Raw genomic sequence first — 27284 nt, forward strand, 5'->3', positions numbered from 1 at the left:
AGGGGGAATGGTCGGGGCCAGGGAGGGGTTGCGCCGTTGCGCCCTTGCACCGCGAGTACATATGACACATCAAGGGTCGTACCAGATGGTTGCTTATACCGTAATGCTCAGACAGCTGCGCGACGACGGGCAAAAAAGGTTGGCTAGCTGAATCCGGGCAATCCAGCGCCTGTCCAAATTATGACAGACCGCGCCCATTTGACATCCAGTATATGCACATCTGTATCACCATTCATCGCATAGGTAGATAACCAAGCGTCACAGGACACGTCTTTGTTGTTGCCCCCGGGAGCTGGGCGCTGCTGCCTTGAGCAACCTCTTCGAATGCGCCCGTTTTAGCTCAATCATTGCATAAAATGCGGCTGATGTAGGACTGCCGCTAATAAGGGTCCTGACTTCCAAAGTCAATTCTCACGATGCACCATAACGCGGCCGAGTTTCGGCAGTCGATAGAGGCGAGTCTGCCGCCTCTAACACAATACAGCGTACAAACAGGCGCTCCGGGTGCTTACGGAGCCTATGGATGGGGCCACTTCCTCGCAGCCGGGCATGCTGAAGGTCGCGGAGGCGGGGTCGGAGACAGCGTACACGTTTCACTGGACGCATCTGTGAGAGCGTCTCACGATCATGCAGTGGACCTGAGCGCGTCCCTGAGAAACTCATTCACGCGTTACCACCAGAATCAGCAATACCACCCGACTGCGGAGTCAGGGAGCTTGCGGGACTCGTTCCAAGTCAGCGCTCGTGAACAGCGTGGGCCTGTGATGGCCGCGTCTGCGCCCAGCGCCTCGCGCTTCGTCACAGCGCAGTCTGAGTACCACACGTCGCTTCCGTCACTTGCTCTTCCACCGGAGCCGGTTGCCGCAGCCCAGCCCGCGGGCAAGCCCCCGACAGCGCCCGTCGTTCCCCCGCTAGGCGTGGGAGGCGATGCATGTGTAGTGGTGCAAACCGTCGCGCCGCCAACCAACATGTACCCCGGTATTCCGGCCGCGGGGCAAGCCCAGGCCGGAGGACCGCAGGGAGGGCGCGAGGACGGCAGTGGTAGGTTCGGGGTGCCGCCGGCAGGCGGGGCAGCACATGCGGGCGTGCGCTTCAATGAGAGCGTGACGTACCAACAATACCGGCAGCAGCAGGAGGCGCAGCAGCCACAACAGCAGCAACAGCAGCACCCGCAGGCGTTCCAGCAACGACCGCACCAGCAGCCCTACCAGCAGGCCGCGCCGGTGTACAATGGAAACGGGGTGGTCCAGGGCAAGGTGGTGCACATGCGGCGAACGGAGGCATGGACCAAGTACATCGCGTACGAGGGCTGTCTTCAGGTTGGTACTGCTCAAAACTCACAACTTGACCTGTTCATGCGTGCGTCTATTGCACCGTCAGTACATTAAAGGGCATGCGGCGCTGTTTTATTAAACGTGAATCTCTCCGCGCTGCAGGTGTGCATTACGGAGCTGGAACGGAGTGCGGGCAACCCGAACGCTGCACACTTCCTTGCGGGCGCCTTTGCGACGCTGCGGAGAGACCTGGGGATAGACGGGCTCTTGCTCACGCAGGTAGGCAAAAAGGCTCAGCGCATGGCACAGGGGGCGGAGCGCGGCAGCAGTGTAGGGTGCAGTCCAGGCAACGGTACAGGTTACTCTGTGTGCTGTGTTGTACGCATGCGCAGGTTGCTGGTATGCCCGCCGCTGTGGCCGCTGCGGGCGGCGACGGCGGTATCAACGACATCTGCTGGGACGACATGGAGCCGGCGGAAAAGCGGCTCAACACGGTGGCGTTTGCCAACACTGCATCCACCTCCTACATGCGCGTCAGGTGGGTGCAGGGCCCCCGGCCTCCTGCTGCTGCTTGTGCTCCAGCGCCCTCACAGGTTGCATGCAGTCCACGCCTGCTGACTTTTGACGCCAACCTGCTCACGCCGCAGATGCGCCCGGCTGAGCCTGCCCAGCGTCAGCGTGCTGCAGAAGCTGTGCTGCCGCACGCGGACGCACATGGTGCTGCCGCGGCTGTCGGGCGTGACGGTGCACCTGGGCGCCAACGACAACAGCGCGGACCCGGCCTTCTTCTCACTGGACAGCCAGGGAACCGGCGTGCAGCAAGGGCAGGTGCGTCATGTGTACGGTGACTGCAGTCTTCAGAGTCATGCCGATGGAGCTGGGGCCAGGCTGCCGTCCACAGGGGTAGCTGGTTAACGCACTATGGCCCCTGACCACGTGGCACTCGGACCCGCAGGCGCTGGTGCTGCCGCTGGAGGTGCAGCAGCAGGCGGGCCAGCCGCCGCCGCCGCCGCCCCAGAGCATGCTGGTGCACGTGGAGAACGAGGATGGGGTGACAGTCGCCACCGGCTCACTGTCTTACCGGGAGCTGTGGCGGCTGGCCATGCAGCAGAAGGACCCTGTGGACGAGTCGCGCGCCTCGTCTATGAACGCCGGCGTGGCGGTGGACGTGCAGGTGTGTGGGTTGCATGACACGGCGTGCACGTCAATTTTGCAAAAACGCAAACCCTTGCAAAGTGTTCTGAATCACAACGGGGCTGTCTCGCGTTGCTGCAAGCTGTCTGGTCCAACGTTTAGGCTCGCGTGTGCGTGTATCCTGATGCGTCCAGGTCATGGGCGCCGGGCCGTACGAAGGCAAGGTGGCGTTCGTGACGGTGGTGGTGACGCGGGTGAAGAAGGAGCTGGGGGGCTACGAGCTGGCGCACGTGGCGCCGGACGGCACGGGCGTGGAGACGGTCAACAAGAACACGCTGCGCACCAACGCGTGCCTCGCCTACGACACCTCGCTGGCGGCCGCGCTGGAGGCCACCGGCTGCGGGCGGCACAAGCTGGAGGTGGAGGGTCCGTGGGACTGGCTGCTGCGCGAGTTTGCGGCGTACTTCGGCGTGCGCTCCTACTATTGCATCCTGGCCCACCTGCGGTGAGGGGTATGCAGAGGGAGCAGCTTGTGGGGTTGCGTTGTGGGCCCTGCACGGCAAGAGCGGCTGACGGCGACTGGCACGCGCACCCACTGGTCCCCGCCGGCCCTGTGTTGTGCCCCTTTGTATCATGCGCACGCAGGTGGGTGCTCAAGCCAGGTGTAGCCACCATCAGCAGCATGTGCCTGGACGTGATCGCGCGCGAGCTCAAGCCGCTGCTGGAGCAGTCGCTGCTGCGCGGCCTCACCACGCACGAGGCCACGCTGCTGGAGGGCGTAAAGAAGGCGGTGGAGATGCTGCTGGAGGTGGCGTTTGAGAACTACTACGCGCTGGGAGACGACCAGCCGTCGCGGGAGGGGGGAGACACGCCGCGCGGCGCCACCGGCGCACCCGCGTGGCGGCCTACCGTGCTCATGGTGCGGCGGGGAATGGGCCCTGGGACACTGCAATTTATCTACAGCGTTGGCCTGCATACGGTGCCTGCCCACGGAACGAGTTTAATGAACACGGTGCCTGCCGTTGCCGTGTGTGTGCAGGCGAGCTTCCGGCTGTTCCGCGTCATGAAGGACGTGTTTCTGCCGTCTGACCAGGACTGGCTCAACACGCGCTTCCGCATCGCCGCCAAGAAGCGCTGGCACTTCCTGGAGTGCAACTGCGGCTATGACCAAATGCGTGGCATGGGCAGCGCGCAGCAGCAGCCGTGAGTGCAGTCTTGATAGCCTGAGTGCAAAACAGCGAATGGACTAAGGCCGCACAACCTGGCTATCCGGGCATCCTTAGCGCTGAGGATGCCCGGACAGCCAGTTTACAACATATCTGATGCAGAGGTGCCTGGGTGTGTGAGCTGTGTTGTGTATGTCTCTTCGCGCGCAGACGGCCTGCCGGCCCCACCAAGCTGGGCTATAACGTCAACCAGTTCGACAGCTACTACAAGATGGCGGAAAAGATGGGCATGGCCATCCGCAGCGACCTGGAGTTCGACATGTTCCTGCAGGTACCGTGTGTAATCGCCGGCCTGGCACGCATGTATTGCCGCCGCTGCTGCCCAGGCTTCTCAGCGCAATGCCGATCTACTCGCCCCATCCTGAGCGCTGACGCAGTTGCTGCCTGCCGTGTTCGTTGCTTGCCCCGTCGCCCTTTTCCCTTCATTCGTGAGCGCAGAAGCAGCCGGACCTGCTGCCCAGCACGCTCAACCTGCCGCGCATCACGGCGGAGGAATACATGGCCAACTTCGTGGAGATCCTGCGCAACATGCTGCACCGGGGGCCGCCGCAGGTGCCCTCCGTGGCGGCGGTGGACCTGCTGGTCGCCACCGCGCAGCTGCAGCGATACCTGCAGGTGCGGGCGGGCGGCGCAGAGGCCTTGGTGGCATCACTGGCATGCATGCAGTGTACAGGGCAGGGGAGGCCCAGCGGCTGCGCTGCTCATGCTGTTTGGTTGTTGCCAATGCCGCCCGCTCTACCCGGTCGGCCCCCGGCTTAGCTTCCCCCTTTCCTTTCTGCTTGCTGGTGCGCAGGAGACGCAGCTGTACATGCCGCGCCAGCACCCAGGCCACCTGGACGCCATGGAGCTGTGGAAGCCGCACGTGATGTTCTGGATTGAAAACAGCCGCCGCGGGCTCAATGGCCACTGCGGCAAGCTTGAGGCGGAGGCCAAGCTCACGGCCGCGCACCTGGCGCGGGTGGACGTGGCGAAAATGCCGGGCATGATTGAGGGCATTGAGGGAGCCGTGGCGCCGCTGGTGAGTTTGCCGCGTGACTGGCACTGGTCGACGAACGTTTAGCGTTCAGGCCAAACTGCAGGATATGTGCGGTGGGCATCCTGACGCATCCTGCAAATGCTGCCGCGCATCCCCTGCCGTATCACCAGGTGCACGACATGCTGGACCGCACGTGGTCGGAGCTGATGCTGTACGAGCGGGTGGTCAAGAATTGGCCGCTGTTCGGGCCGCACCTGGAGGCGGCGCTGTGCGACGTGCTGCGCACCGTGCAGGGCTCGCTCAACCGCATCTGCGCCGGCGCCAGCAACACCGCCATGACGCAGCAGCCGGGTGCGTGTTGCTGCGACGGGGCCGTGGAACTTTTGATCTGCAACGGGAGGCGTGCAGCTGCTGTTTCCTGCTGCCGTGTTCTGAGGCACTGAAATGCTGACTGGCAGCTTGCTGCTCCGCTCGCAGGCATGCCGCTAGGCGCCGGCAACTCGCCGCACATGGCACGAGGCCACCAGCGTGTGCCGTCCGGCTCCCCGGGCATGATGGGACCGCCGGGCTCGGGCGGGCACGGCCGCAACACGTCTACCCTGGGCTACCAGCCCGGGCCTGGCGGCAGCCCGGGGCCGCTGGGGCCCATGGCCAGCATGCGCAGCCCGGGCGTACCCATGGTGCCGCAGCACGGCATGGGCGGCATGGGCGGTGCGGGTGCGGCGCCGGGCGGCCGAAACGTGGTGCTGCTCAAGGAGGCGGTGCTGCTCAACTCGCTCAAGGTGGGGCGGTGCGATGTCTTTGGCACGTTGGCCTTGTGCCACATCAGGCCTCAAGGCTAACTCAATCGCAGCGGCGCATATCATGTCCTTGCTGTACCGCTCGTGTTCCTTGCCCGCTATCTGCCTTGGTGTTTGATACCGTAGTTATGCGCTTCTGATCACGACGCCCTGCCAACGGCCGCTGGCGCGCGCATCTGCCCCATTGCGCTTGTGTCGACAGGTGCTGATGGTGATGGTGCCGTCCATCGAGGACATCATCTCCAAGTGGTGTGGCGGCCAGTCCTGTGCGCCACCCGGGCCGCCGCAGCCCAACGCGCCCGACCCCGACTTCGACGACGACATGGCGCCGCACATCGGAGCGCAGTTCGCGCAGGTGCGTGTGGTGCGAGGGGGGGGGGTGCGCGCAGCACTGCTTGTGCAATGCTGCGTTGGTTGCAAGGGTAATGTAACCTGGCGGAGCCCGTGGTACAGTGCTAGCGCCCATGCACGGCACCCGCACGGTGTGACGCAAGCGCACAACCAGACGATACGAAATACCGCAATTGTGTGCGCCAACGTTTCGCAGGTGGTCAAGGAGCTGCGCACGGACTATGCAGAGGGCGTGGCTTCATGCTCCAACCGCATGGCCAACCACATCCGCGCCACGCCCGTCACCAACATCAAGACGGCGCTCAACCAGCCCAAGCCGCCCGCTGACCCACACGGCGGCTACCAGCAGGTGTCTACGCTCACACACCAGCGCGACTTCGTGGAGGCCTTCATGCGGCCCATCCTGGCCGCGTGCGACGAGGCGCTGCAGGTGGGCAGGGGCGCGGAGCAGGCGGCAGGGGCGCCGATAGGTGGGCGCAAGGGCTGAGTTCCGCAATAGCTTTACAGGATTCCCTCTTGGCTGACTCATTGCTGTTGTTGCTCCTCTGCACGAATGCACAGGCGCTGCGCGCCGCGCTGGACCCGCGTGTGTTTGTGGCGACCGGCCGCGCGCTGTGGGACTGCATGGGCAAGGACCTGTTCGAGTTCGTGCACTTCTTGCAGGTGCGTCAGCAAGCGATGTGTGCTTTGGCCGTGTGTGCTTTAGGGTTGCATGTTAGGCCCGCGCATGCCGCTTGTCGCCACGCGTGCACATTTGAGTCTGCTTTCCTATGTCATGGGTGACGGACTGACGCGGTCCTGGTTGACCCGGGCGGTGACCTCCTCGCCCCCCTCAGGAGAGCCACGACAACAAGGGCGCCTGGCGGCTGCGGCAGCACGCCAACCTGGCGCTCACGCACCTGTGCGAGTTTTTCCGCTCGCGGCTGGCTGCGTCTATGGAGCACTGCATCGGCGAGCGCGACCTGGACCTGCCCATCAACGTGGACAAGGCGCAGAAGCTGCTGGCGCAGAACACCGCCGTCGTCAACATCACTCTGAACCCCATCTAGTCATACAGCGCGGCCGGGGGGGGGGCGGTGCGGTGGCAATGGCACCTGGGGCGTTTGTAGCGTAGGGAAGGATGGCTGTGGTGGCCCGGGGAGTGGCGTGGGGTTGGGGAATGATTGTGGGTTCGTGGCGTAGGCAGCGGTTCGCAGCGCCGGCGTGGTGCTGGCTCAAGGCAGTGCAGTGAAGTAGGGTGAGTTGTCGGCTGACCAGATACCAGGAACTGTAGCTTTCCGCAGCTGATTCAATTAGGTAGGCACTTTCGATGACGCATGAGGCTGCAACTGTTTTGGACACGGGTATGGACGAACGGACAATCACGCTGTGGTGTGAGAATGGATCCACTGTTCTCCGGATTTCGCCTCCTTGCCCACCGAACTGCCACCCAACCGCTCCACCCAATAGCTCAAGCACTAGCACACATCATGAGCGCACATAAGCAGGCACATACTAAAGCGTATGCAGGCGTTCGGCCTCTGGAATTCGACATGCTGCCGCCGACACCACTAAAGCTGGAGACCGCGTCACATGATCCCGGGCTACAAATGCATTATGATGATTATCCCAAGTGCAACTCGATCAATCTCTTCCGGCGCACAGTCCTGAATATCATATGGACAAGTGCAGATGCAAGCTTCTGGGCACGTCCCGGTGGTTCAACGATAGGGTTACTGGTGGTCGGCCCTGGGTACATGGGCATGCCTGCGAGTCAAGACGTGCCTCCAGGTGGACTGGATTTGAACGATTGAAAGCTTAGCCGAGCGCAGTCGATTGACACCAACGTGGCGAAAACTAAGGGGTTTTGAGGGCAGGTTTAGGGGTTGGGACAGATCGCACCCTGCACCCGTCGTGGCTTAACTCCTCGACGCTCCTCGTGACTTGGCCCCAATGCCCGTTGTACCCTGGAACCCGCCATTTGCTGTGCTTGGGATCAATATCAGCTGCAAGAGTTAAGGTGTCACCAAGCCAAGTGGCCTCTGCCTCTCTCAGGCTTGGCGTCGGAGGCACCAACACCTCGGCACCTCAAGGGCCAAACCCCAGCTGTCGGTCACCCCCCAATCTGTTCCAGCTTCCTCTGTCCAGCATCTCTCATCCGCACCCAAGTCACATGTAATCTTGCATAGCCCTGTCAGTTGCGTTCGTCTGGTTGCCGGCATGTGCCGAGGCGACCTGGTGCATGCTGCGGCGACGACAGGTCAGTACAGCGGGTCGCACAAAGAGACTCTGATTCCCGCCGTGAATACATCCAGTGCGCAGCGAACCGCGAAGCAAGGCGCGGCCGCGTGAGAGAAAGTCAGCCGTCGAGATGAGATGGTACGGCGCGACTGATTGCGCCCGGGTCAGCTATTCGAGACCTTCGCGCGCACGAATTCTGTGGTCTTTGCCAAGTCACACTACACAGTGCCAAAAATGATGCTGGTTGCCAAGAACGCTGTGGCTGCGCGCCCCTCGGCCCGCTCCGCTCGCCGGAGCGTGGTCGCCAAGGCCAGCTCGCGCCCTCTGTGGCTGCCTGGTGAGCTACAGTAGATGTATAGCAACAAAATCTGCCAAGCGATAGACCAATATCGGACACTTTCGCAGCTTGGCTTGCATGGCCTCGGCAAGCAGCGTCACACGAATAGAGCCTCGAGTACAGCTGGAGCAGCGCAGCGCTATTAGCTCCTTATCAGACCTTTGGTCAAAGGGCAGCTCGTCCGGTGCTTGATCGCTTTTATGAGCCGAGCGACATCACATCACAGTCGCCTTGTGCCTGCGTCCCTCGTCTCACAGGCAGCACTCCCCCGGCTCACCTGAAGGGCGACCTGCCCGGTGACTTCGGCTTCGACCCCCTGGGCCTGGGCGCCAACGCCGAGTCCCTGAAGTGGTGAGCGCGCTTTCGCGTGGATACTGATGCCGACGACCGGGAACCGCTTTTTGCCGCACGGACGCGGTTCAGGAGACGGATGCTACAGTACATTCTGCTTTATGATGCAATTTTATACCTGACGGCGCTAACACCCGGGTTGCGCTTTGCACTCGTAGGTTCAAGGAGTCGGAGCTGGTGCACAGCCGCTGGGCCATGGCTGCCGTCGCCGGTATCCTGGTGCAGGAGATCGTGCGCCCCGATGTGTTCTGGTGAGCGCTGGGCACGGCAGAAAGCGGCTGAGGGAGGAGGGGACTGGGTGGGGAGTGGCCGTGCCAATAACGCAGTCTGTAATCATAGGTCCGGGGAGCGCGGCTTCCCAAAGAGTGGGGTTGGCAGCGGTAGGCTTCAACATTCTTTGACCAAAGCACGGGTCCAGAGCAACAGTTTCCCATTCCTCGGATCCCCTTGCTTGCCGTAACCCTCACTGGGCGTATGTTTGTATGCAGGTACAACGCCGGCAAGGAGGTTGAGTCGCCTCTGGGCCCCCTTGGCCTGCTGGCCGTCGAGTTCTTCCTGATGCACTGGGTGGAGGTCCGCCGCTGGCAGGACCTGCGCAAGCCTGGCTCCGTGGACCAGGACCCCATCTTCAGCCAGTACAAGCTGCCCCCCCACGAGGTGGGCTCAGGGTCCGGGCTGCAGCATGGGCTGTAGGCGCGTGCGCACTATCTGCCCCCCTGAGCGTGGCAGCGCCGGAATGATGCTCTGAATGTGCGGTTGGGAGCGGGGCGATCCGCAGGGCCGAGAACAGACTGAAAAAGGCTGCAAAGCTTGTGCAGCCTGTTCCAAGCATGGCTTGGCAAGTGGGGCTCGCTCGGTTTTGACGGCGTGTGGCTCGATTCTCTTCTCCCTGTAGGTTGGCTACCCCGGCGGTGTGTTCGCTCCCTTCATCCCCGGTGACCTGGCTGAGCTCAAGGTTAAGGAGATCAAGAACGGCCGCCTGGCCATGGTGAGCGCGGCGATGGGGATAACGAGGGCGTTTAGTTACCATGACTGATGGACGAGTTTAAATCAAGTTGACCGAGTCGTATGGTTGCCACGTGCCACGATATGTGGTTGCGGCTTGTCACCTAACTTCTGCCTGCACAGCAGACCTTAAGTTGAAGCACCTAGCTGTGACGCAGTATCTCCCACAAGTAACTGACTTGTGTACCCTCTTTCCCGCTCGCAGCTGGCGTTCGTTGGCTTCGTGATGGCTGCCCAGGTGACCGGCAAGGGCCCCATCGCGGCTCTGCAGGAGCACCTGGCTGACCCTTGGGGCACCACCATCTTCTCCAAGGCCGCCGTTGTGCCTGGCCAGGCTGTGGCTCCCCCTTGCAAGATTCCCGCCTCGGTGTCCTACAAGGGCATTGAGATCCCGACCCCCTGCTTCCTGCAGGGCCTGTGGCCTTAAGCGCTTTGTCACCGTGCTCTTGAACGTCGGTGGCAGCAGCGTAGCCCTCTGTATAGCCTAGATGGGTCATCCTGTGTAACATAGGCGGATGGTGGGCCCGCCGGGTAGCTCGTGCTGCGCGCTCGCGCGGGGACTGCGGCGGCGGGGTGGTGTTTGTGGTGGTAGTGTTTCCTCCTGAGAAGATCTAAACCAAAGGTTTCGTGGCTTCGTGCGTGACGGAGCGTGTGAGCAGATTGCGATGGTGGGCCATCCCTGTTTCCCGGGTTTTTGCGGCTCTGAAGCGTCTGCATGGGTGATGACGAGTTGTGGTCGGTGGTTGGACAGAGTGGAACTTATGTGAGCAGTGCAGGAATTAATACATGTGAGACCTCCTTGGGCATCATCCAAGTGACCTCACTGCGTACGGCGTGTAACACGCCAGAAAGTTACTATGCCACCCCCAAGAAGCTCTGCATTACTGGTATCGCATTCACCAAACCAGCAGTTCTCGCGCTGATCTTGGCGTCGGCAACTCGGCGAAACGAGCGCTTCGCCTTTCAAGGCTACCAACAGTTGATGATAGCCTGGTAAGCACCCAGATGCTGCAACTGCGGGGTAGCCTAGTTCCGTTCTAAAGAGAACACCTACACTTGCACCTACAATGCCATATGGCCAATGAATCGGGTCGTAGGGCACACGAGCCCGGGCTCCCATCTGGCGCTGTCAAGGGCGCAGGCCACTGGATTCAACGACTGCAGGGCAGACCGTGACAGGAGTCTTGGTAGCCCAGAGTCATCCCGCGTGCAGGCGGACGGATGGTCGGAAACGGTTGCTTTCCCGCGGTGTGGGCATTGCCGTCTTGAGCCGGGGGGACTGATGGGGGCAGATGAGGGAGGGGGGACGGGGTGGGGGGGGACTGCAGCACTGGAACCGGCAGGCGAAAAGCTTCAAGGCGTCAAAACAGAGAGCCCAGACCGTACTGTACAAAGTGAAGTTGTGTTTGCCGAACTGGCGCAACGTTGAGCACGTTGACATCACAAACTGGATCCAACATGACAGCTCGCGACGTCTGCCTCTAGCCGCCATTTGTAAACTTTCTGATACGCAAGTCATTTCATACACCAGCACTCAATGACAAACTGGTAGCTTGCTTCTCTCGTCCTGGGCGAACCTTCCAAAGAAAATGGCCGACGAGCCGCTGAAGACTGTTTTCCGGCTTGACGACCTGCTGACAAGGATAAAGGCGTCAGAACAAAGCGGCTTGGCCTCAACAAAAGCGACACCACGGAGCGCTCGCAGCCGGCGGGCCTCGTCATCGTCAATACTCAATTCGCCGTCCTTCGCGGAGCACCAAACAGGCCTAAAAGCATATCGGGGCTTCAACAGTCCAGCACCCCACCGCAAGCGAAGCCAGGTGCGAATGGGAGGCCTCAAGAGAGGCTCTTGGAAGCTGCCGCCACAGCGCCGTGACTCAAGCTCACGTCAAACCGTCAAACTCACGCCCTGCAACAGTGCATCAACAGTCGTACTCACGCCCAACCAATCGCCTTATCACGTGCCAGGTACTCGATGACCACGCGAATCCGCTTTTTGAGGGGTTCCCGTCACTGGTGTGTAGCCGGGACACCCCTGAGCCCCTGGACGTGTCACCTCTGGCTCGCACGCCTGGGGCGCCGGAGGCTGCAGGTACGCTCAAGGGCTAGTCGTACTGGGACGCAGTCGTATCTGAGATGCTCGAGCTCTGAACCTTTGATGCATTGCATGTAGGGAATGCCCCGAAGCTGGAGGAGCAGTTGCAGACTCTGCTGAACATGCTGAAGACCGCCACTGACCTGCCCCGCGGGAGCGCGCTGGCAGAGGAGTTGGAGGCGGTGGCGAGCAAGTTGAGAGAAAAGGAGGAGGTGAGGGTACCCCTGACTCATTTCAGCAAGCTGCTATGCAGCGACATGCTCCTCTTTTAGCTTGCTCTGCTAGCCTACACTGCTGCGCTCATATCCGCCGGGGTTTGGCCGTTTGGTTCTGGAAAATCAGTACCGATACACACTCAATGTCTTGCCCTCACCACCCGTGCCCATGCACCATGCCGCAGGAAGCCACAGTCCTGCAGCACGAGGTGCAGGTGGAGCGCCAAATGCGCACGCAGCTGCAGCTGGCGCTCACCGGCGCACATGCCACCATCCGCCAGCTCCGCGCTGCGCCCACGCCACCGCCGCGCACAGCCGGCAGCGGCGCCTCCTCCGGCCGGCGCCGCAGCGAGCCGGGGTCAGAGTCCAGCAGCAAGGGCTCGCACCCACACTCCCGTGACGGCGCCACCGCGCACAGCAACGCCAGCAGCGGCCGGTCGCTGTCGCTTGCCGGGGGCATGGGCGGGGGTGCGAGGGGCGTGCGCGACTCGGTGTGTCGCCAACTGCTGCAGTCGCCCGCCAGCACTCTGTCCACCGTGAGCTTCGCGGCCAAGCCCACTCGGGCGGCCGGCTGCAGCCCGCTGTCGCAGCCGGACGCGGCCTGCTCCCCTAAGGAGCTGCCACTGGAAGGGCATCCCCTGCGGCCGCACCACCACGGGCTGGAGGTGGCTGCGACCAGCCCCAAGGTACCGCAAGCACACGGCGGCGGTGCCGGTCCCGCGGTGCGCCTGGGCGCGGGCCAGCAGTCCTTAAGCGGCTGGATGCTGACGGCCCTGGCCACGCCTGGGGCAGACGGAGGCGCGGCGCGCACCGCCGCCTGTACCGCGGCGCTGGGCCGCACCACGGCCGCAGCGCTGGCTGAGCTGCAGACACCCGCGCCGGTCGGCCGCGGGCAGGGCGCAGCAGCTGCAGTGCGCGCGGCGCTGGCCGCCACGCCGGCGCAGCCGCTGACCTACGGCAGCCCGCTGCACCGGCGCATACAGCGGCTGCTGGCCGCGCACGGCGCCGGTGAAAGCCTGGCTCCCAGCCCGCTGAGCACCGGTGGTGCGGCTCATGTGCGGCAGGTTGGCACCAGCGAGCTGGCTGGCAGGCAACTGGACCCCGGGCAGCTGCATATAAGCTCTGTGGCCAGCTCGTCTACGTCAAGCGCCTGCGCCACGCCGGCCGGCGGCCACAAAGAGGTGAGGCCGCTGTTGCGGGGTCGCGCTGTTGCGTATTGTGTCATCAGATCCCGGTTGCCGCCTCCTGTGTGCTGTTGGTGCATGGTTGATGCCCAATCGCCGTTTGCCCCGCGCAGTTGGGCGTGGCTGCCCTGGCAAACCTCCAAAGCAGCGTCTCTCCCTTTGGCCTCACGCTAAGGGAGCGCTACGCGCAGCGCGGCGCCTGCACGGGCGGCGTGCCGCTGCCCTGCGGCGCGCCCACGCCGCCCCCCGCGTCTGCTTGCCCGTCCCAACCCCACCGGCAACCACACCACGCGCACGGCGACCAGGCTGACGACGTGGCGGAGCTGGTGTCGCAGTTGGGCCTGAACCTGGACCTCAACGCTGTTGACGGCATGTCGCAGCTTGATGTGCTGGATGAGATTGACCGCTGGCTGTCGGCGCAGTACATTGCTGCCAAGAAGGCAATGCTGGCCGGCGCCGAACCACTTGCGGAGGAGGAGGACGCGGCGGGCAGGGGCGCGGCGGGGGAGGAGGAAGAGGAGGGGCTGGGGGCGGCGCTGGCCACGGCAGCAGCATTCGGAGGTCGGCCTGTCGAGACGGCAGTGGAGACCGGCATTCAGACGGAGCCGCTGCAGCCGACTGCTGTGGACCGGGCAGCAGTGGCGGTAGCGGAGCCGGCGCCCTCGCGGCGGGATGCAGCTGTGGGCACCCCGGCAGCGTCGATGCGGACCGTTGGCGCAGCGTCCCGCGCTGGAATCGCTAACAAGGTAAGGCTGTCCCGCACACGCGTCTGTTCGCAAACTGATGAGGCAATAAGCATTTGCTCCCTTCAGCTTGCTGTTTTCTGCATGTCCTTGTCATTATCTCAACACTGCTTGTGCATCGCTCGCAGAAGCCGCGTGCCGCAAGCTCACGCGCGGCCGGCACCGACGCCCATGGAGACGAGGACGACGTCATATCCCCGGCCGCCGACCAGGCCAAGCGCTCGCCCGCGCGCGCCCTGCAGCAGGCCAAGCAGGCCGGCTCAGCCACGCCGCAGCCCGCCGCTGCCGCCTCGCCCGCGGCTGCGCCCCAGCAGAAGCAGGGTACCAATGCAGCCTGGACGCGCTGGGACCAGTCCAGCGGCGACGAAACCGGCACGCCGGCGCGGCGCGGGCTGTTCCGTGACGCGGCCTCCGCACGGGCCACCGCCGCAGCCGAGGCCGAGGAGGCGGAAGCCGCCGGCGCGGGCTCCGGCCAAGCGTACGCGCAGAAGCACCACCCGCTGTCCAAGCAGAAGAGCGACCCCAGCCTCCGGAGCTCCGTGGTTGCGTCGGGCGCCGCCATCGCCGACAGCATCCTCCGCGGTGGAGCTGCGGCCGCGGCGCCACCCCACAAGGAGGAGGAAGAGGAGGAGGCTGGCAGCGCGCCGGCGCCGCCGCGTGGCGCGCAGCGGCACGTGGACCCCTTTGACGGCCCCTCCTCCAGTCCCGCGGCGTACGGCCGTCCCACAACGGATGCGCGGTCCCTTCTGGCGGCGCCACACCACCCGGCACAGCAGCCGCCGGCGCGGCCCTCTGCCGGCAGCCTGCAGTTCGATGATGCCCTGGAACAACACCTGCGGCAGAAGCAGCTGACCATCCGCACCAGCCACACGCAGTTGCTGGCGGGGGTTGGGGCCCCGGCTGCGCTCGGCGTAGGCTTCGTGCCCGCCGTGCCGCCGCCTGCTGCCGTGCCGCCAGTGCTGGTGGCGGCGGCCCTGCCTCAGTCAGTCATCGCGGCCGCGCGCACGTCGCTGCAGCCAGCAGGTGAGCTTGGCGTAGCACTCCGGTTCTGACCTTCTACACACCCGAAGAAATACCCAACCGTATGTCGCTGCCCGTAGCTGGCTGGCCCTACAGTCTCTCTATTGCCCTGACCTCGCAGGTGTCCCGCCAGGCCACGCCCGCAGGCAGGCACCGCAGGCGTCCATCAGCCATGGCATGCCCAACACCATCTCTTCTAACGCCGCCGGCGCCGGCGGCGAGGCCACCCAGGTGCTGTTCACACCCGGCATGGCGGCCGGTAGCGGCACCAAGGCGCGGCCCACCGGCCGCACCGCGTCGCGCCTCACACCTGAGGCTGCGCACCTGGGTGTCGCCACCACACTGCGCTTTGGCGAGGGCGACGCTGCAGCCGCCACCGAGAGCGCCGTGGAGTCTGAAAACGACAGTGTAGGCGGCCGCGGCGGCGTCGTAGGCAGCGCCAGCCCCATGCGCGCGCTGAGCTCTATCAGCAGTGTCAGCATTGTGACGTCGGAGGCGGCGGCGCCTACATATTCCGGCAACACCTCGCGCGGGCACGGCGGCGGCTGGGGCTCGCGCAGCAAGCCGGCGGCAGCGGGGCGGGAGCAGGAGGCGACGTCGCGGCCGCGCGGCCGGGCTGCAGGTGGCGGCGGCAGCAAGCCGCTGTTTGGCTTCCTGGCATCTCTGAAAGCATGCACTCGCGGCAGTGATGCGTACTAACGGCGGGGTAGAGACCGTGTGCGTGGTCAACACGGAGTCCCGGTGCCTGCAGGTGTTGGCGGGTGGCGATGCTGGTGTAGCTGAAGTATGTGTGGGGCGGATGCGGTGCAATCGGCGTATGGCGCTACGAAAACGCTGTTTCTCTCAAGTAATATGCGCACCGTCCTTGTGGCGGGCAATCTTCCTTCTTCACTAGACTTCTACATCTGTATGTATTGCGGGTAGAGAGCAGTTGTGTGCGGTTGAGGACCGTGGCATGGGCACATGGCGCCGGGCACGAAGCGATGGCGGTGTGGGAGCACGAAGATTGCTGGTCAGGGGCCGCAGTTTGTTGACCTGGCAACAACAGTCCGGATGCTGTGCATAAGGAACTTCCGGAGCAAGGCCCTGCACACCGGATGAATCGAAAGGAGGAGGTGCCATTCGTGAGGACTGAACAACATGGGCTCGCCCTGTAGCTTGGAATGCTTACGTGCACACCCATCGTCCCATCACACTCCTTGATGCGCTAAGAGCATGACACTGATACCGGAGTAGGCGCCAAACGGCAACTTACAAATGCAGATCGTTGACAGCATGCCACATGAAGACAGGGGCTGGCATTGACCGAGGCCAGTCGACAATGTTGGATTGTTGTTGGAATGCTCCCCCCCTGTGTGGCAGCCGTCGTCTGGCTTCATGCAGTAACAACAATCCCCGTGGTGTCGTAAGTGTGTCTGTGTGTCTGAAGTGCCAGCCCCATACATACTCCAGAGTTCAGGCGCCAGTGTGTCGCACAGCGCTCGTATCTTACGAAGGCAGGGGCGGCGTCAGTGGCCGAATTCCTTAAAATGGCTTCGTTTAGTTGACGAAACAGGCTGCGGCCGCTTCGTTCACCCCCAAAATTTTTCCGGGGGCTCCGCCCCCGACCCGCACGATGTCGACACCGACACGACACGCCAACTCCTCCCCTGCTTCCCGCCGACCCAACCTCACTCTCCCGCCAGGGGAACCCCTGTCTCCCGCCGTCAACACCCATAGATACAGCCCTTTGAGCCTTCTTACCATATGCCACGCAGGTTTGGGCCGTGGAGTAGCCGCTGGAACCCCCTGTCCTTGGCCAAAAGTGGCCGAAATCCCAAAAATGTCTTCGTCTGTTTGCCGAAAGACCCCCCAAGATCCCGTGCGTTTTGGCCGAAATTCCAAGTCAAGATCAAAAGAATTTCGTCCGCCAGAGGCCTTTTTGGGCAAATTTCGTTCCGAACGAAGGAAGATACGAGCGCTGGTGTCGCACCATGTCATCCTGACTGCCTGGCACCACAGGTCCAGGCTTCCAGCAATCCAGCTGACACGCGCAGCGCTGTGGACATAATGGAGCTCAACGCCGTCAATTCCATACCCCAACCGGCACCTAACCAACCGCGCCCTTGGCCGCCTGCTTCTGGGCAATCCTTTGCGCCTTCTTAATGTTGTTGGCCACATAGTTGGCCTTCCCGGCTTTGACCTCCACCTTGTTGCCCGCGGGGTCAAGAAAAGACAGCATCTTTTCGCTACGCGTGTCCAGGCCCTTTCGCGCCGCAGTGCCCTCATCAGACAACACCCACGCCCGGATCAGAGATGCCTCCGGGTCTTTCGCTTGTTTGGCCTTGCCTGCAAGGGGCGGCGGGTACAAGATGTGAGTGCGCATGACCGCTTGCAAGCACGATGTACTCTCAGTACAGGCACAACGGCCCAGACAGCGCACGGCAACACTCACCCATGGCCACCGCCGCCGATACTCGCTCTGCTGCAGAAAAAGGCAAGAAGTGGCCTTATGGACTTGCGGAATCGGGCGGCAATCGCTGGCTCGTACAACATTTCACAAGGACTGCAATGCCCGCAAATCGTGGCGCGTGGAGCGCTGCAACACCTCCTACGCACTCGGTCCTTAGGGCGCGCGACGCAGCTCTGTCCCGAACTTCAGCCGCGACACTCCCAATGCCAACCCGCGGCGCTTCCTCACACTCCGGTTGTGTTTGTCTCGCAATCGCATTCGACTCGCCCGCCACTCATCCGTACATTCGGGCTCCCTGGGACAGGCTACGGTATACAACACGGTTGTACACAGCGACATAAGCACTGAAACCCCCACCCCTATGGCCCTACCATATGTCAACCGCCGACCAAGCTCCAGCAACCCTGCCATCCTGCACCCACACGCACGAAACGCGCGCAACCTCGACAAGTCCCCCACCACACCAACAGGCCATTACCCTACATCCGCGACGCCGGCCCACTCCCGCTCCCCGACCCCGACCCCCCAAACAGCGGGCCCTCCCCCGGCAGCGGCTCGAACAGCGCCGCCACCACCTCGCCGGGGATCTGCCGTACACTGCCGTACTTCCACGCCGGCTTGTTGTCCTTGTCGATGAGCAGCGCCCGCACGCCCTCCAGGAAGTCGGCCTGGCCGTGCACGCAGCGCGCCGCCATCACAAACTCCATCTCCAGCGCCTGCCGCAGCGTCATGTGGCCGGCGGCGCTGCGCCGCAGCATCTCCCACGTCATGGCGTGGGACAGCGGCGAGCCCCTGGGCAGGGCACACGCGCAGAGGGGGCGGGTGGGTAGGTTACGGTACGGTATATGGGCACGAGCAGGGGAGGGGCCCTCCCTGGGAATGGGGGCTGCCATCGCCAGGTGAAGACGCAAGACTTGGCCTTACAAATGTACCGTACGGTAGAGCGTGATATGTGAAGTAGCTCGCCTTTTGTCCCCCCAAGAACGCTAGGAAGCTCCCTCCCACCCAGCCCGCCGCCACGGCGACCTCTGCTATGCCGTCCTTACCTCCGCATCGCTGCCAATGTGGACTTCAGAAAAGCCGCCTGCGCGGCCTCCAACGACCCCGCCGCCGGCTGCTGCACAGCCGCCTCCGCCGCCGCCACCGCGCCCTCCAGCGAGGCAATGACCTCCTCCACGCCGCCGCACCCAAAGTGCACATTGATCAGGGGCAGCTTCCACTCCAGCAGCGCACTGCTGCTGAGGCTGCCGGCAGCGCCGGCACCCGCCATGACGAGCGGCTCCTCAAAAGAGCGGATCAGGTTGTCAACCACGGAAAGGTCGGCGGCACGAGGTCCCAGCGCCACCAGCGCAGCCTCCAACTCCGGGATGCGGGCTGAGCGCACCAGGTGTGTGGCGAAGCCCGCGTCCTTTACCTCCGCGCCTATGCATTGTGTACGGCACGTGTCAGCACGTGCGTTCAGCGACAAGCAGAAAAAGGAGAGGGTCAGCACCGTCCAGTGTGTGAGCATCTCGTGGGCCCGCAGTCCTCGGTCGCCCTGTGTTGAGCTGCGACCGCATTAAGCTCTTCTGGCCTTCCAGATCACCCCATCTGCCTGCCGCCTTCCCCCAAGTGCAACCGGAAACAGATTCAGTCCACCATCGCCCTCTCCTCTCCACGCGCCCGCTCTTCTGCGCACCTGTGAGCCTCTCCCCCGTCAGGCCCATGTATCTCCCCAGGCAGCCAGGCAGGCGGTGCAGGAAGAAGGAGGCGCCAATGTCCGGGAACAGGCCGATGCCCGCCTCGGGCATGGCCAGAATCGTCCTGCGCAGGATGGCCGACCGGGTGGCCAGGGTGGAGTGGCCGGGTGGCAAAACTGGAGTGGCCGGGGCTGGAAGGACGGGCTGTGGGCTAGCGTTGAGGGCTATGGGGTTTGCGGGCGGCAGCGGGGCCTCAGAACCAGCCGCCGCTGCATCCCCCCCACTCTACGCACCGACGTCCGCTCCGGCACGCATACACACACACGCACACATTTGTCCTCGAGCACGAGATTCGAGGAGGCAACCATGAATACCGTAGTTACACACACACACACACACACACATACACACACACATGCATACACACACACAATACACACAGCTCACGCCGCCGGCACCCACCGCTCGGTGGCCACTCGGAAGGCGCCGTGGAAGGAGGCACCCACGCCGCCGCCCATGCAGATGCCGTCAATCAGCGCCACGTACGGCACCGGCAGCTGGCTGATGGCGGCGTTGTTGGCGTACTCGGTACGGAAGAAGGCCACGCCGAAGGCCGCGGGGTCGGGGCCGGACGCGGAGGCGCCGGCGGCATTGCGCGCCAGGGCCCTCACCACCAACTCCTTGACATCGCCGCCCGCGCAGAAGGCCTGCAAGCAACGTGCCGGAACGGGGTTAGAATGTAAAAATGGTGCTCGGAGGTGGTGAATAAAAAGAGTTGATACTGGCTGAGCTTTATTGATCCCCTTCCCCCCGCATGCAAACTCTCCCGGATTCCCGCCATGTGCCTTCCGCCGTCCGCCCACCTTGCCGCCTGCGCCCTTCACCACCACACACGACACCGGCTCGCCCGGCCGCGGCTGTGCCGTGATCTGTGTGTTCAGCGCCAGCAGCTGCTGCACCTGCAAAATTGAAGAGGTTTGCGAGGCAGGGGTTTGGGAAAGGAAGCAGCAGATGGCAGAGCCCCTGTGCGTGGGGCACGGAAAAGGTTGACACCATGCGCGCGCAGGTGTGTCGGTGCCCTGCGCACCATGCCTAGACTCAGGGAGTTGAGCGCCTTGGGCCTGCATGAGGCAGAAAGGTGAAGACACAGCATGTATGAGCGTTATAAGAGACAGCTGGCGCAGTACTGAGTGACGCGCAGGTCCCACGCAAGTGGGTCGGCGCCGGGGTCAGTCTGTTCAGCGCTGCGTGCGGAGTGCAGGCTCCAGTCCCAAACCCTCGTCGGCCCCGAGCTCACCGGTTCAGCGTGACGACAGCGACGGAGCCCTTCATGTCCACCAGCACCTGTGAGCGGCGACGAGCGGGAGATGCTCAGCACAGCGTCGCGTCGCTGCTTGGCTTGCGTGGTAAACAACCGACGCATCGCCACGCACGAGGGCGACGCACCTCCGGCTCCTGCGCTGCCGCGGTCGACATGTTGGCAGCTCTACCAGGCCCCTTCAATATCGCTGAAAGTCGGCCGCTGGCAAAATTGCTCGCGACTCTTCGCGTTTGAGCCCAATTCATGCAGCAGCGCTGATGTTGCTGTTGCTTTGCAGCTGGCTATGTCTATTACTATAATATTGAGTTATTTTGATTGACGCTGTGACTCGATGAATTCATTATACTGGTAACAGGGCCGCATCGCTTGCAGGGAGTTTACGCTCTCGTCACGCACGGCGCGCTGCCATGGCGCCCAAGCGCGAGTCAATTCTTACGGGAGTGGAGTGCAGGTGCGCGGCAGGGCGACTGATGGCGGTCTTTTCGCGCCTGAAGCGCGCCGACATGCCCAGAATTGTCACGCGTTCTTGGGCCTGGGCGCTCACCCCAACCCCGTCGCGCCTCCCCTGTCTCTATATTTGCACGCAGGCACCTGGGACCGGTCGGCCTCGGGCTCGTCGCGGCCGTGCCCCTGCTAAAATGCGGCACGGTGGTTCTCCAGGTGTGCGCAGGTCCCTACTGCCTTGCGTGGCATGCCTGTGTGTGCCCTGTCCTCCTGGGCTGGGTGCCGCCCTATCAGACACGGGCCTAATCTTCCAGGTCTGATCCTAGCAGTCCAGGGCCCAAGTGTCGGGCCCTGGAAGCCTGCAACGGCCTGCATGGCGAAGGTGGCAGAGAAGGCGGCGCAGTTTGTCACCGCGCATGGGATAGAGTTACAATGACTGAGGCCCGAGGCGCTCAACATGCCCGCTCCATGGCCACCAACGGCTACGACGCCGTCAGCCAGCTGCTGGACAGCGCCCTGCACCCCCAGTACCGTACTGCCGTCCTGGTTGCGGCAGGGTCTCAATCGTGCGTGTCAGCTGTGTGAATGCGCCAAATGCTCGTCCCCCCCCCCCAGGAGCGGCCCTACGCCACCGCGCTTCCTCCCCGCCCCGACTGCCCCGACACCTGCCGCAACTGTCTCATGCGCATCGCGCGCAATACCAAGGGACTCAACACCTGCAAGTGGTGAGACCTACAGTATTCAAGCTCACTGTCCGCCACAAGAAAGCGTTGCACACATGCACCGACACGCCATGCCACTCCACTCCACGTCAGGCCACGTCATGTCACGCAATGCCACGCCGCGCCACGTCACGCCTTGCCCCGCCTGTGCTGCCCCGCCTACCAGCCCCGACGCTATCTGATTGGCATCGTGGCGTGCCACTCGCCCTTATGGCCCTGCCTCAGGTGTCGCGGCGCGCACTACTGCTCCTACAAGTGCAGGTCCACGGACCGCCGGGCACACGTGGAGAGCGGCGAGTGTTGGTTGTTCGCACACGCGGAAGCGCTCAGGTGGGGGCAAACAGGGACAGGCGGTGACGGCCTGCGCTGGGCTAGCACAGCATGAATTGCTTTCTTTACAATACGCTTTTATTGTTCTTGCCTCTTGCTATGACCCTGAAACAGTCTGGCTGCGCCAGAGGAGCTGCAACGGGAGGCGGTGCTAGCGCTGCGACACCTGGCCGCGCCCGCACCGCCGCCCCCACCCGCATTGGCTGCCCACGTCCCCACCTCACCGCCGCCACCTCCAGCCCTGCTGCCCGGTGTCACCACCAGCTCGCCCGCCCTGGATGCCGCTGCTGCTACAGCCGCCGCGGCTGCTGCCATGTCTGCTACAGCCGTGGCGCCACAGCAGGCGCCACTAAGCGGCCACGAGGCCCTTCTAGCGGCGGGATCTGATTTGGACACGGAGCTGGGGCAGTGGCAGGCGGCGGCGCTGCGAGGAGCGGCGGCGGCTGTGGCGCAAGCTGGCGCGGGCGGTGCGGCATTAGGTGCAGCAGAGGCAGGCGGTGCCGCGTGGCCGGGGGTGAAGGTGCTGGAAAGGAAGGTGGCTGCTGCGGGGGCGGCGGCGGGTGTGGGCGGTGGTCTGGCACTGCTGGCGGCATTGCTGGTTCACGCCGGCAAAGCGGTAAGTGTCTGGCATAGGGGCTCTCGTGTGAGGGCAACACCAGCCAGCGGCTAGGGCTTTATTAACGGACTGTGGCGGATCCCATACACGTGAGGCGATGCCTGTGGTGACAGGGGGAACTAATGAGAGCTGTGTGTTTCTGCCTGTGTACGTGTGTGCGCGGCACGCACGCACGACGCGCAGGGCCACGCGGCGCGTATCGCCCGACTGCGGTTTCGGGAGCTCCGCCTGCAGCGCCGCAGCGAGCGCCAGCAGCTGCAGGAGCGACGGAAGGCGGAGGCGGCGGCCGCGGCCACCCCCGCCGCGGCTGCACAAGGAGCACCGGCGAAGCCGGAGACGAAGCGGCGCAAGCGCAGCGGCAGCGGCTCTTCGTCTTCGTCGTCTTCCTCGGACCCTTCCTCTTCATCTTCCGAGCCAGACACGTCCTCAGACGATGACGACGCGGCGGCAGTTGACGCGGACGTTGTGGCGATGTGGCTCCGCCGCCCCCACCTCCAGTCTCAGCAGCAGGGGCCGCCGGCGTCGCAGCTGCAACCGCAGCAGGCGGAAGTGCAGCGAGGCCAGGAGGAGGCTGTGGCCAGGCAGGCGTCTGCCCTGCAGGCCCTGCAGGCTGCGCTTCACGACATGCGCTTAAACAGCTCAGAGCAGAGCGAAAACACGGACCAGGAGGTGGCGGGCGGGGCCGGAACCGGGGCTTCGGCGGCTGTAACGGCTGCGGCGGCTGCCGCGGCGGAGCTGCCGGCTCTCGTGGCGGTGGCGGCGCGGGCGGTGGTGACGGTGCTGGTGAATGCGTTTGAGGTCGCAGCGCATCCGCCGTACGCTGCGGGCATGCTGGCGGCGGGTCGGGGCGCAGGTGCAGGAGGTGGCGGCGGCGGCAGCGGCAGTGCTGCGGGGAACCCCTACGGCACGCCGCTTGCTCTGTATCGGTAAGCGGCGCCTGACTGGGACTTGGATGGAAAACGGGCGTGGCCGTGTGTCCTCGCCTATCGGCTACAGCGCGGGTCGCACCGCATTGTGTACAGCGCCTTGCTGCATGTTTCCGTTGCCTGTGCTTTCACACGCGCAAGCACAAAGTGTGTTCTTACACACGCCCTGAACACATCGCTCCGGCGCCGGCGCAGGTACGCCTGCCGCATCAACCACTCCTGCCGGCCCACCGCCGCGCACCACTTCCGCGCCGGTGGTCAGGTACTGGTGCGCACCCTGTGCGACCTCAGCAGCGAAGGCGCTGCTGGCAGCAGCAGCTGCGTCACCGCCGCCACCACCACCGCCACCACCACCACCACCGCCCTGGGTAGCGGGAGCGCGGCGGACGGGCCCCAGGCCGCGGACACGTTGGGCGCATGCAGCGCTGAGGTGACGCTGGCGTATGTGGACACCAGCCTGCAGCGGCCGCGGCGGCAGCAGCAGCTGGTTGGCAAGTACGGCTTCGTGTGCCGCTGCGCCCGCTGCAGCCAGCCAGCCAGAGGCGCTGGAGCTGGAGCTGGAGCTGGAGCTGGAGCTGGAGCTGGAGCCGGGGCCGGGGCCGGGGCTGCAGTCGCAGGCGCCAATGGTGACAGGGACGTGGCGGCAGACGTGCTGCTCGGCGGCCTGGATGCAGACACCAGCACCCGGCCGGGATCGGGGGAGGCAGCGGCGGTGCAGGTGGACGAGGGCGCAGCTGCGCCCTCTTCTGCGCGGGAAGAGGGCGCAGCTGCGCGGGAAGAGGGTGCCGACGCCAACAGCGCCGGGTCCCGGGCCGTGGCGGAACGCCGGCTGTGGCGGCTGGTGCGTCAGGGCCCGACGTGCGGGACGCCTGTGGCGGCGGCGGCGGCGGCGGACCAGTATAGGCGCCTGGCATCAGAGCTTGACGCGGCCGTGTACGGCGGCGCTGCGGCTGCTGCTGCGGCGGCGGTGGTTGTGCCAGCGGAAGAGTCGCCATCGTCAGTTGCGGTCCCGAAGTCGCCATTACCACTGCTGCCGCCGCAGCACGCCGCCTGCCTGGATGCGTATGTGCTGCTGGCAAGCTCGGCGCGCCGCGCCGCGCGGCTGGCCCGGCAGGACGCGGCTGTAGCACCAGGTGCAGGTGCGGATGCTACAGCCGCGGGTGGGGGCGGTAGCGGCACGACTGCAGCGGGCGCGGCTGTAGCAGGTGGCCAGGAGGATGCCCTGGCTGCGGTGCGGTGGTGGGCTCGCGCCACCTGTGCATCGCTGGCTGGGGCGGCGGCGGCGGAGCGACTGCTGTCGACAGGTGCGTCGTCGTGTGGGGCGGTACCGTATGGCGGCGGGTCCAGGCTGCAATGCTTGACGCTCGAGTTAAACTCGAGTTGAAGTGCCCAATGTGGCAATGTCCCTTCACACTGCAGCCCCAAAATGACTTAGTCTGCTGCTGTCTCGCGCACTGCACGCCTGCACAGACATGGCGCTGCTGCAACACGCCGCAGCCGCCTGGAGCCACGCCGCCAGCACCGCCGGCCAGCTGCTGTCGGCGGTGTTCACCACCGCTGCCGCCGCCCCCGCCAGAAACGCTGCAGCCGGGGGCTCGGGGGCCGCCGCCATGCAAGGCGAGGAGGCTGGCGCGGTGGGTGCAGTGACGCAGGCGGTGCAGGATGCGGTGGCGAGGGAGCGGCGGCGGCTGGAGCAGCAGCTGAGGGTCGAGCCCGCGGCGGACCGTGGCGATGGCGACAAAGGCGGTGACCAAGGCGAGTGTGGTCGGCGGCGCCCGCGGGACAGCGAGGAGGGCGAGGACGGCGGGGCTGATACCAAGCGCCGGCGGCGGCAGGCGGAGGAAGGGGCGTGCAGGCGCTCTGAGCGGGAGCGTGGGCGGCACCGGTCGCCGGAGCGGACCACGGACCGGCGGCGTGAGGACAGCAGGGAGCGAGGCGTGAAGGATCGTCCAAATGCACTCGAGCGGGAGCGAGAGCAGGAGAGGGAGCGTGGGCACGAGCGCAGCCGGGAGCGCAGGAGAGACAGCGGTTGTGAATGGGATCGCTCTCGGGAGCGGGACTGGGAGCGGGAGCGGCAACGGGAGCGGGAGCGAGGGCGTCTGCGGGAGGATGTGCTGCGACGGAAGCGTGCCCCGTCGCCGCCGGCTGACGCAGCTGCGGCTGGTAGGGACACGCCCGGAAGCCCCGCCGCTGCTGCCCTGCTACCCCGCACCTACAACTACAGCGCGCCGGTATGCCTGGCAGCGGCATGCGATTCGCTATTCCGTGCCTGTAGCCGTCTGGCAGCTACGGATGGCAGCAGCGGCGGCGGCGGCGGTGGCAGCTGCGCCGCCGCCAGTGCTGCCATGGCTGACTGGCTGCATCTCTACCCGTCGTCCGAGCTGGCGGCTGCAGCGGCGGCGGCCGCAGGCGCGTGTGCGGAGGCGGGCGCGGACGTGGCTGTAGCAGAAGCCGGGGCGCTTGCTGCTACTGCCGGCGTGGCGGCGGCGGCGCTGGCGCACTGCCTGGCTCGGGTGCACCTGCTGCTGCGGCTGCTGCTGGGAGAGGCGCACGGCGCCTGCGAGGCCGCGGCTTTCCTGCCGTACTTCTGCGAGGGGCTGCCGTACGAGGTGGCGGCGGGTCTGACGGAGCTGTCGCAGCGGCTGCTGGCGCGCCGCCACGTGCCGCACGTGCCGCTGGGGCTGGGGCTGGGGCGCGGCGGGTAGCATGGGCACTTTGGCAGTGTGGGCTGCCCGGGTGATTGCGGACTTGTGGTTGCCTGGTTGGTGTTGATGTGTCGCGGTCGCGTGCCTATTGGAGTGGTGGGCTGTCCAATTAGACCGTACTGCCCATGTGTGCGTATTTATGGTCCGTGTTTTTGGACAGGGCCCCACTACTTTCCGATTTGAGGGCGGCAGCACAGAGCCCTTTGTGAGGCCGAGACCCCTAAAACCAGGGCCAAAGTGTACACCGTGAGCACTAATACAGAATACTTATTGACAGCATGGTATACTGGCCATGGTGGCGGCACAACACATGCATAAGCACAAGCGCGTCTCGAGACGCTGTTGTGAGGTTGCATCTCACCCCGATGCAATGGACGGAGGCGTGAGAGGCACCCAGGGCAATTACACGAGGTGACAGGACACATGCTGCTCTGCAGCCAACGTGACAGGACGCGCGCAGCACGCGAGGGCACGCACAGTCCACACGTGCCCCATGACCTCCTCCTGCCTCCTGTGCCCCAACTATTTGTCCATTGCTTACGTACGCAACATACATATTACCATTTTACCAGTGCTTTTTGCTGTGGGGTCCACCTGCACCGGACCTTGGGGTGAAACACCACTCGGTTCACCCCCGTGTCATTCACCATGCACCATGCTTCCACCCGACTACCCTGGCTTGCCGCCACTGCGCTGGATCCCTGACGCACACACGACTGCAGCGCATGACTACCTCACACTAGAAGTCCTTTGATGCCCCTTGCAGTGACGGCCGAGACATGCGCACGCACATGGACATGTCTGGGCCAGAGCACGCAGAGCTAGTGGCAGGGCCTGCTCATATGCTAATTTTATGTCACAAATAACAGATAGAAGGCTGAAAAGCGGCGCGCAAGGTGGAGTAAGGATGGGCTCGGCACCGTCAGCCCGATTGGCGTCGCCCGAGCTCGTCGCGCCTAGCTTGTAAGCATTATAGCATGCTATTTATCCTAATTGGTCACAGGAACCACCAGTAGAGGCACAGGAAGCGTGTAGAGTGGGAACCAAAATTACTAGGCGCCCGGCCATAGGCCACTCAATCGTGACCGTGACCCGGATTGAGAGCCAGGGGCCCCCAGGAAAAAGAAACAAAATTTGCAGCACAAACACATTCACCCG

At 64.4% G+C, this 27284-nt stretch overlaps 5 protein-coding genes across 5 annotated transcripts; 4 read left to right on the forward strand and 1 right to left on the reverse strand.

Moving 5' to 3' along the window:
• The first annotated feature begins 242 nt into the window (after window positions 1-242).
• Window positions 243-7564, forward strand: CHLRE_06g278212v5 (uncharacterized protein). Its single transcript, XM_043063142.1, has 17 exons — window positions 243-1319; window positions 1437-1553; window positions 1667-1812; window positions 1922-2102; window positions 2230-2448; window positions 2603-2913; window positions 3054-3327; window positions 3448-3611; window positions 3785-3905; window positions 4073-4249; window positions 4428-4652; window positions 4781-4961; window positions 5088-5392; window positions 5613-5765; window positions 5958-6191; window positions 6323-6424; window positions 6598-7564. Exons 1-17 carry the CDS (start codon window positions 765-767, stop codon window positions 6808-6810), a joined length of 3678 nt encoding a protein of 1225 aa, XP_042923846.1. The 5' UTR covers window positions 243-764; the 3' UTR covers window positions 6811-7564.
• Window positions 7565-8182: 618 nt separating this feature from the next.
• CHLRE_06g278213v5 (uncharacterized protein) lies at window positions 8183-10530 on the forward strand. The gene is made up of 6 exons (XM_001698018.2): window positions 8183-8318; window positions 8576-8669; window positions 8828-8920; window positions 9158-9326; window positions 9565-9657; window positions 9880-10530. Exons 1-6 carry the CDS (start codon window positions 8216-8218, stop codon window positions 10099-10101), a joined length of 774 nt encoding a protein of 257 aa, XP_001698070.1. The 5' UTR covers window positions 8183-8215; the 3' UTR covers window positions 10102-10530.
• A 62-nt stretch (window positions 10531-10592) lies between these two features.
• Window positions 10593-16384, forward strand: CHLRE_06g278214v5 (uncharacterized protein). The gene is made up of 7 exons (XM_043063143.1): window positions 10593-11494; window positions 11643-11766; window positions 11848-11981; window positions 12170-13165; window positions 13282-13914; window positions 14040-14934; window positions 15053-16384. Exons 1-7 carry the CDS (start codon window positions 11264-11266, stop codon window positions 15628-15630), a joined length of 3591 nt encoding a protein of 1196 aa, XP_042923847.1. The 5' UTR covers window positions 10593-11263; the 3' UTR covers window positions 15631-16384.
• A 152-nt stretch (window positions 16385-16536) lies between these two features.
• Window positions 16537-20662, reverse strand: CHLRE_06g278215v5 (uncharacterized protein). Its single transcript, XM_001697938.2, has 9 exons — window positions 20509-20662; window positions 20360-20406; window positions 20150-20183; window positions 19926-20021; window positions 19525-19769; window positions 19062-19186; window positions 18430-18805; window positions 17366-18175; window positions 16537-17259 (listed from the first exon to the last, which is right to left on the reverse strand). The coding sequence occupies exons 1-8, from the start codon at window positions 20536-20538 to the stop codon at window positions 17863-17865; spliced, it is 1266 nt and encodes a 421-aa protein (XP_001697990.1). The 5' UTR covers window positions 20539-20662; the 3' UTR covers window positions 16537-17259; window positions 17366-17862.
• Window positions 20663-20762: 100 nt separating this feature from the next.
• On the forward strand, window positions 20763-27184 carry CHLRE_06g278216v5 (uncharacterized protein). Its single transcript, XM_043063144.1, has 8 exons — window positions 20763-20834; window positions 20971-21043; window positions 21443-21552; window positions 21775-21879; window positions 21994-22495; window positions 22679-23421; window positions 23617-24725; window positions 24892-27184. The coding sequence occupies exons 1-8, from the start codon at window positions 20791-20793 to the stop codon at window positions 26124-26126; spliced, it is 3921 nt and encodes a 1306-aa protein (XP_042923848.1). The 5' UTR covers window positions 20763-20790; the 3' UTR covers window positions 26127-27184.
• Window positions 27185-27284: the final 100 nt, after the last annotated feature.

The sequence above is a fragment of the Chlamydomonas reinhardtii genome, chromosome 6, assembly GCF_000002595.2.
Source record: "Chlamydomonas reinhardtii strain CC-503 cw92 mt+ chromosome 6, whole genome shotgun sequence".
Lineage (NCBI taxonomy): Eukaryota > Viridiplantae > Chlorophyta > Chlorophyceae > Chlamydomonadales > Chlamydomonadaceae > Chlamydomonas > Chlamydomonas reinhardtii.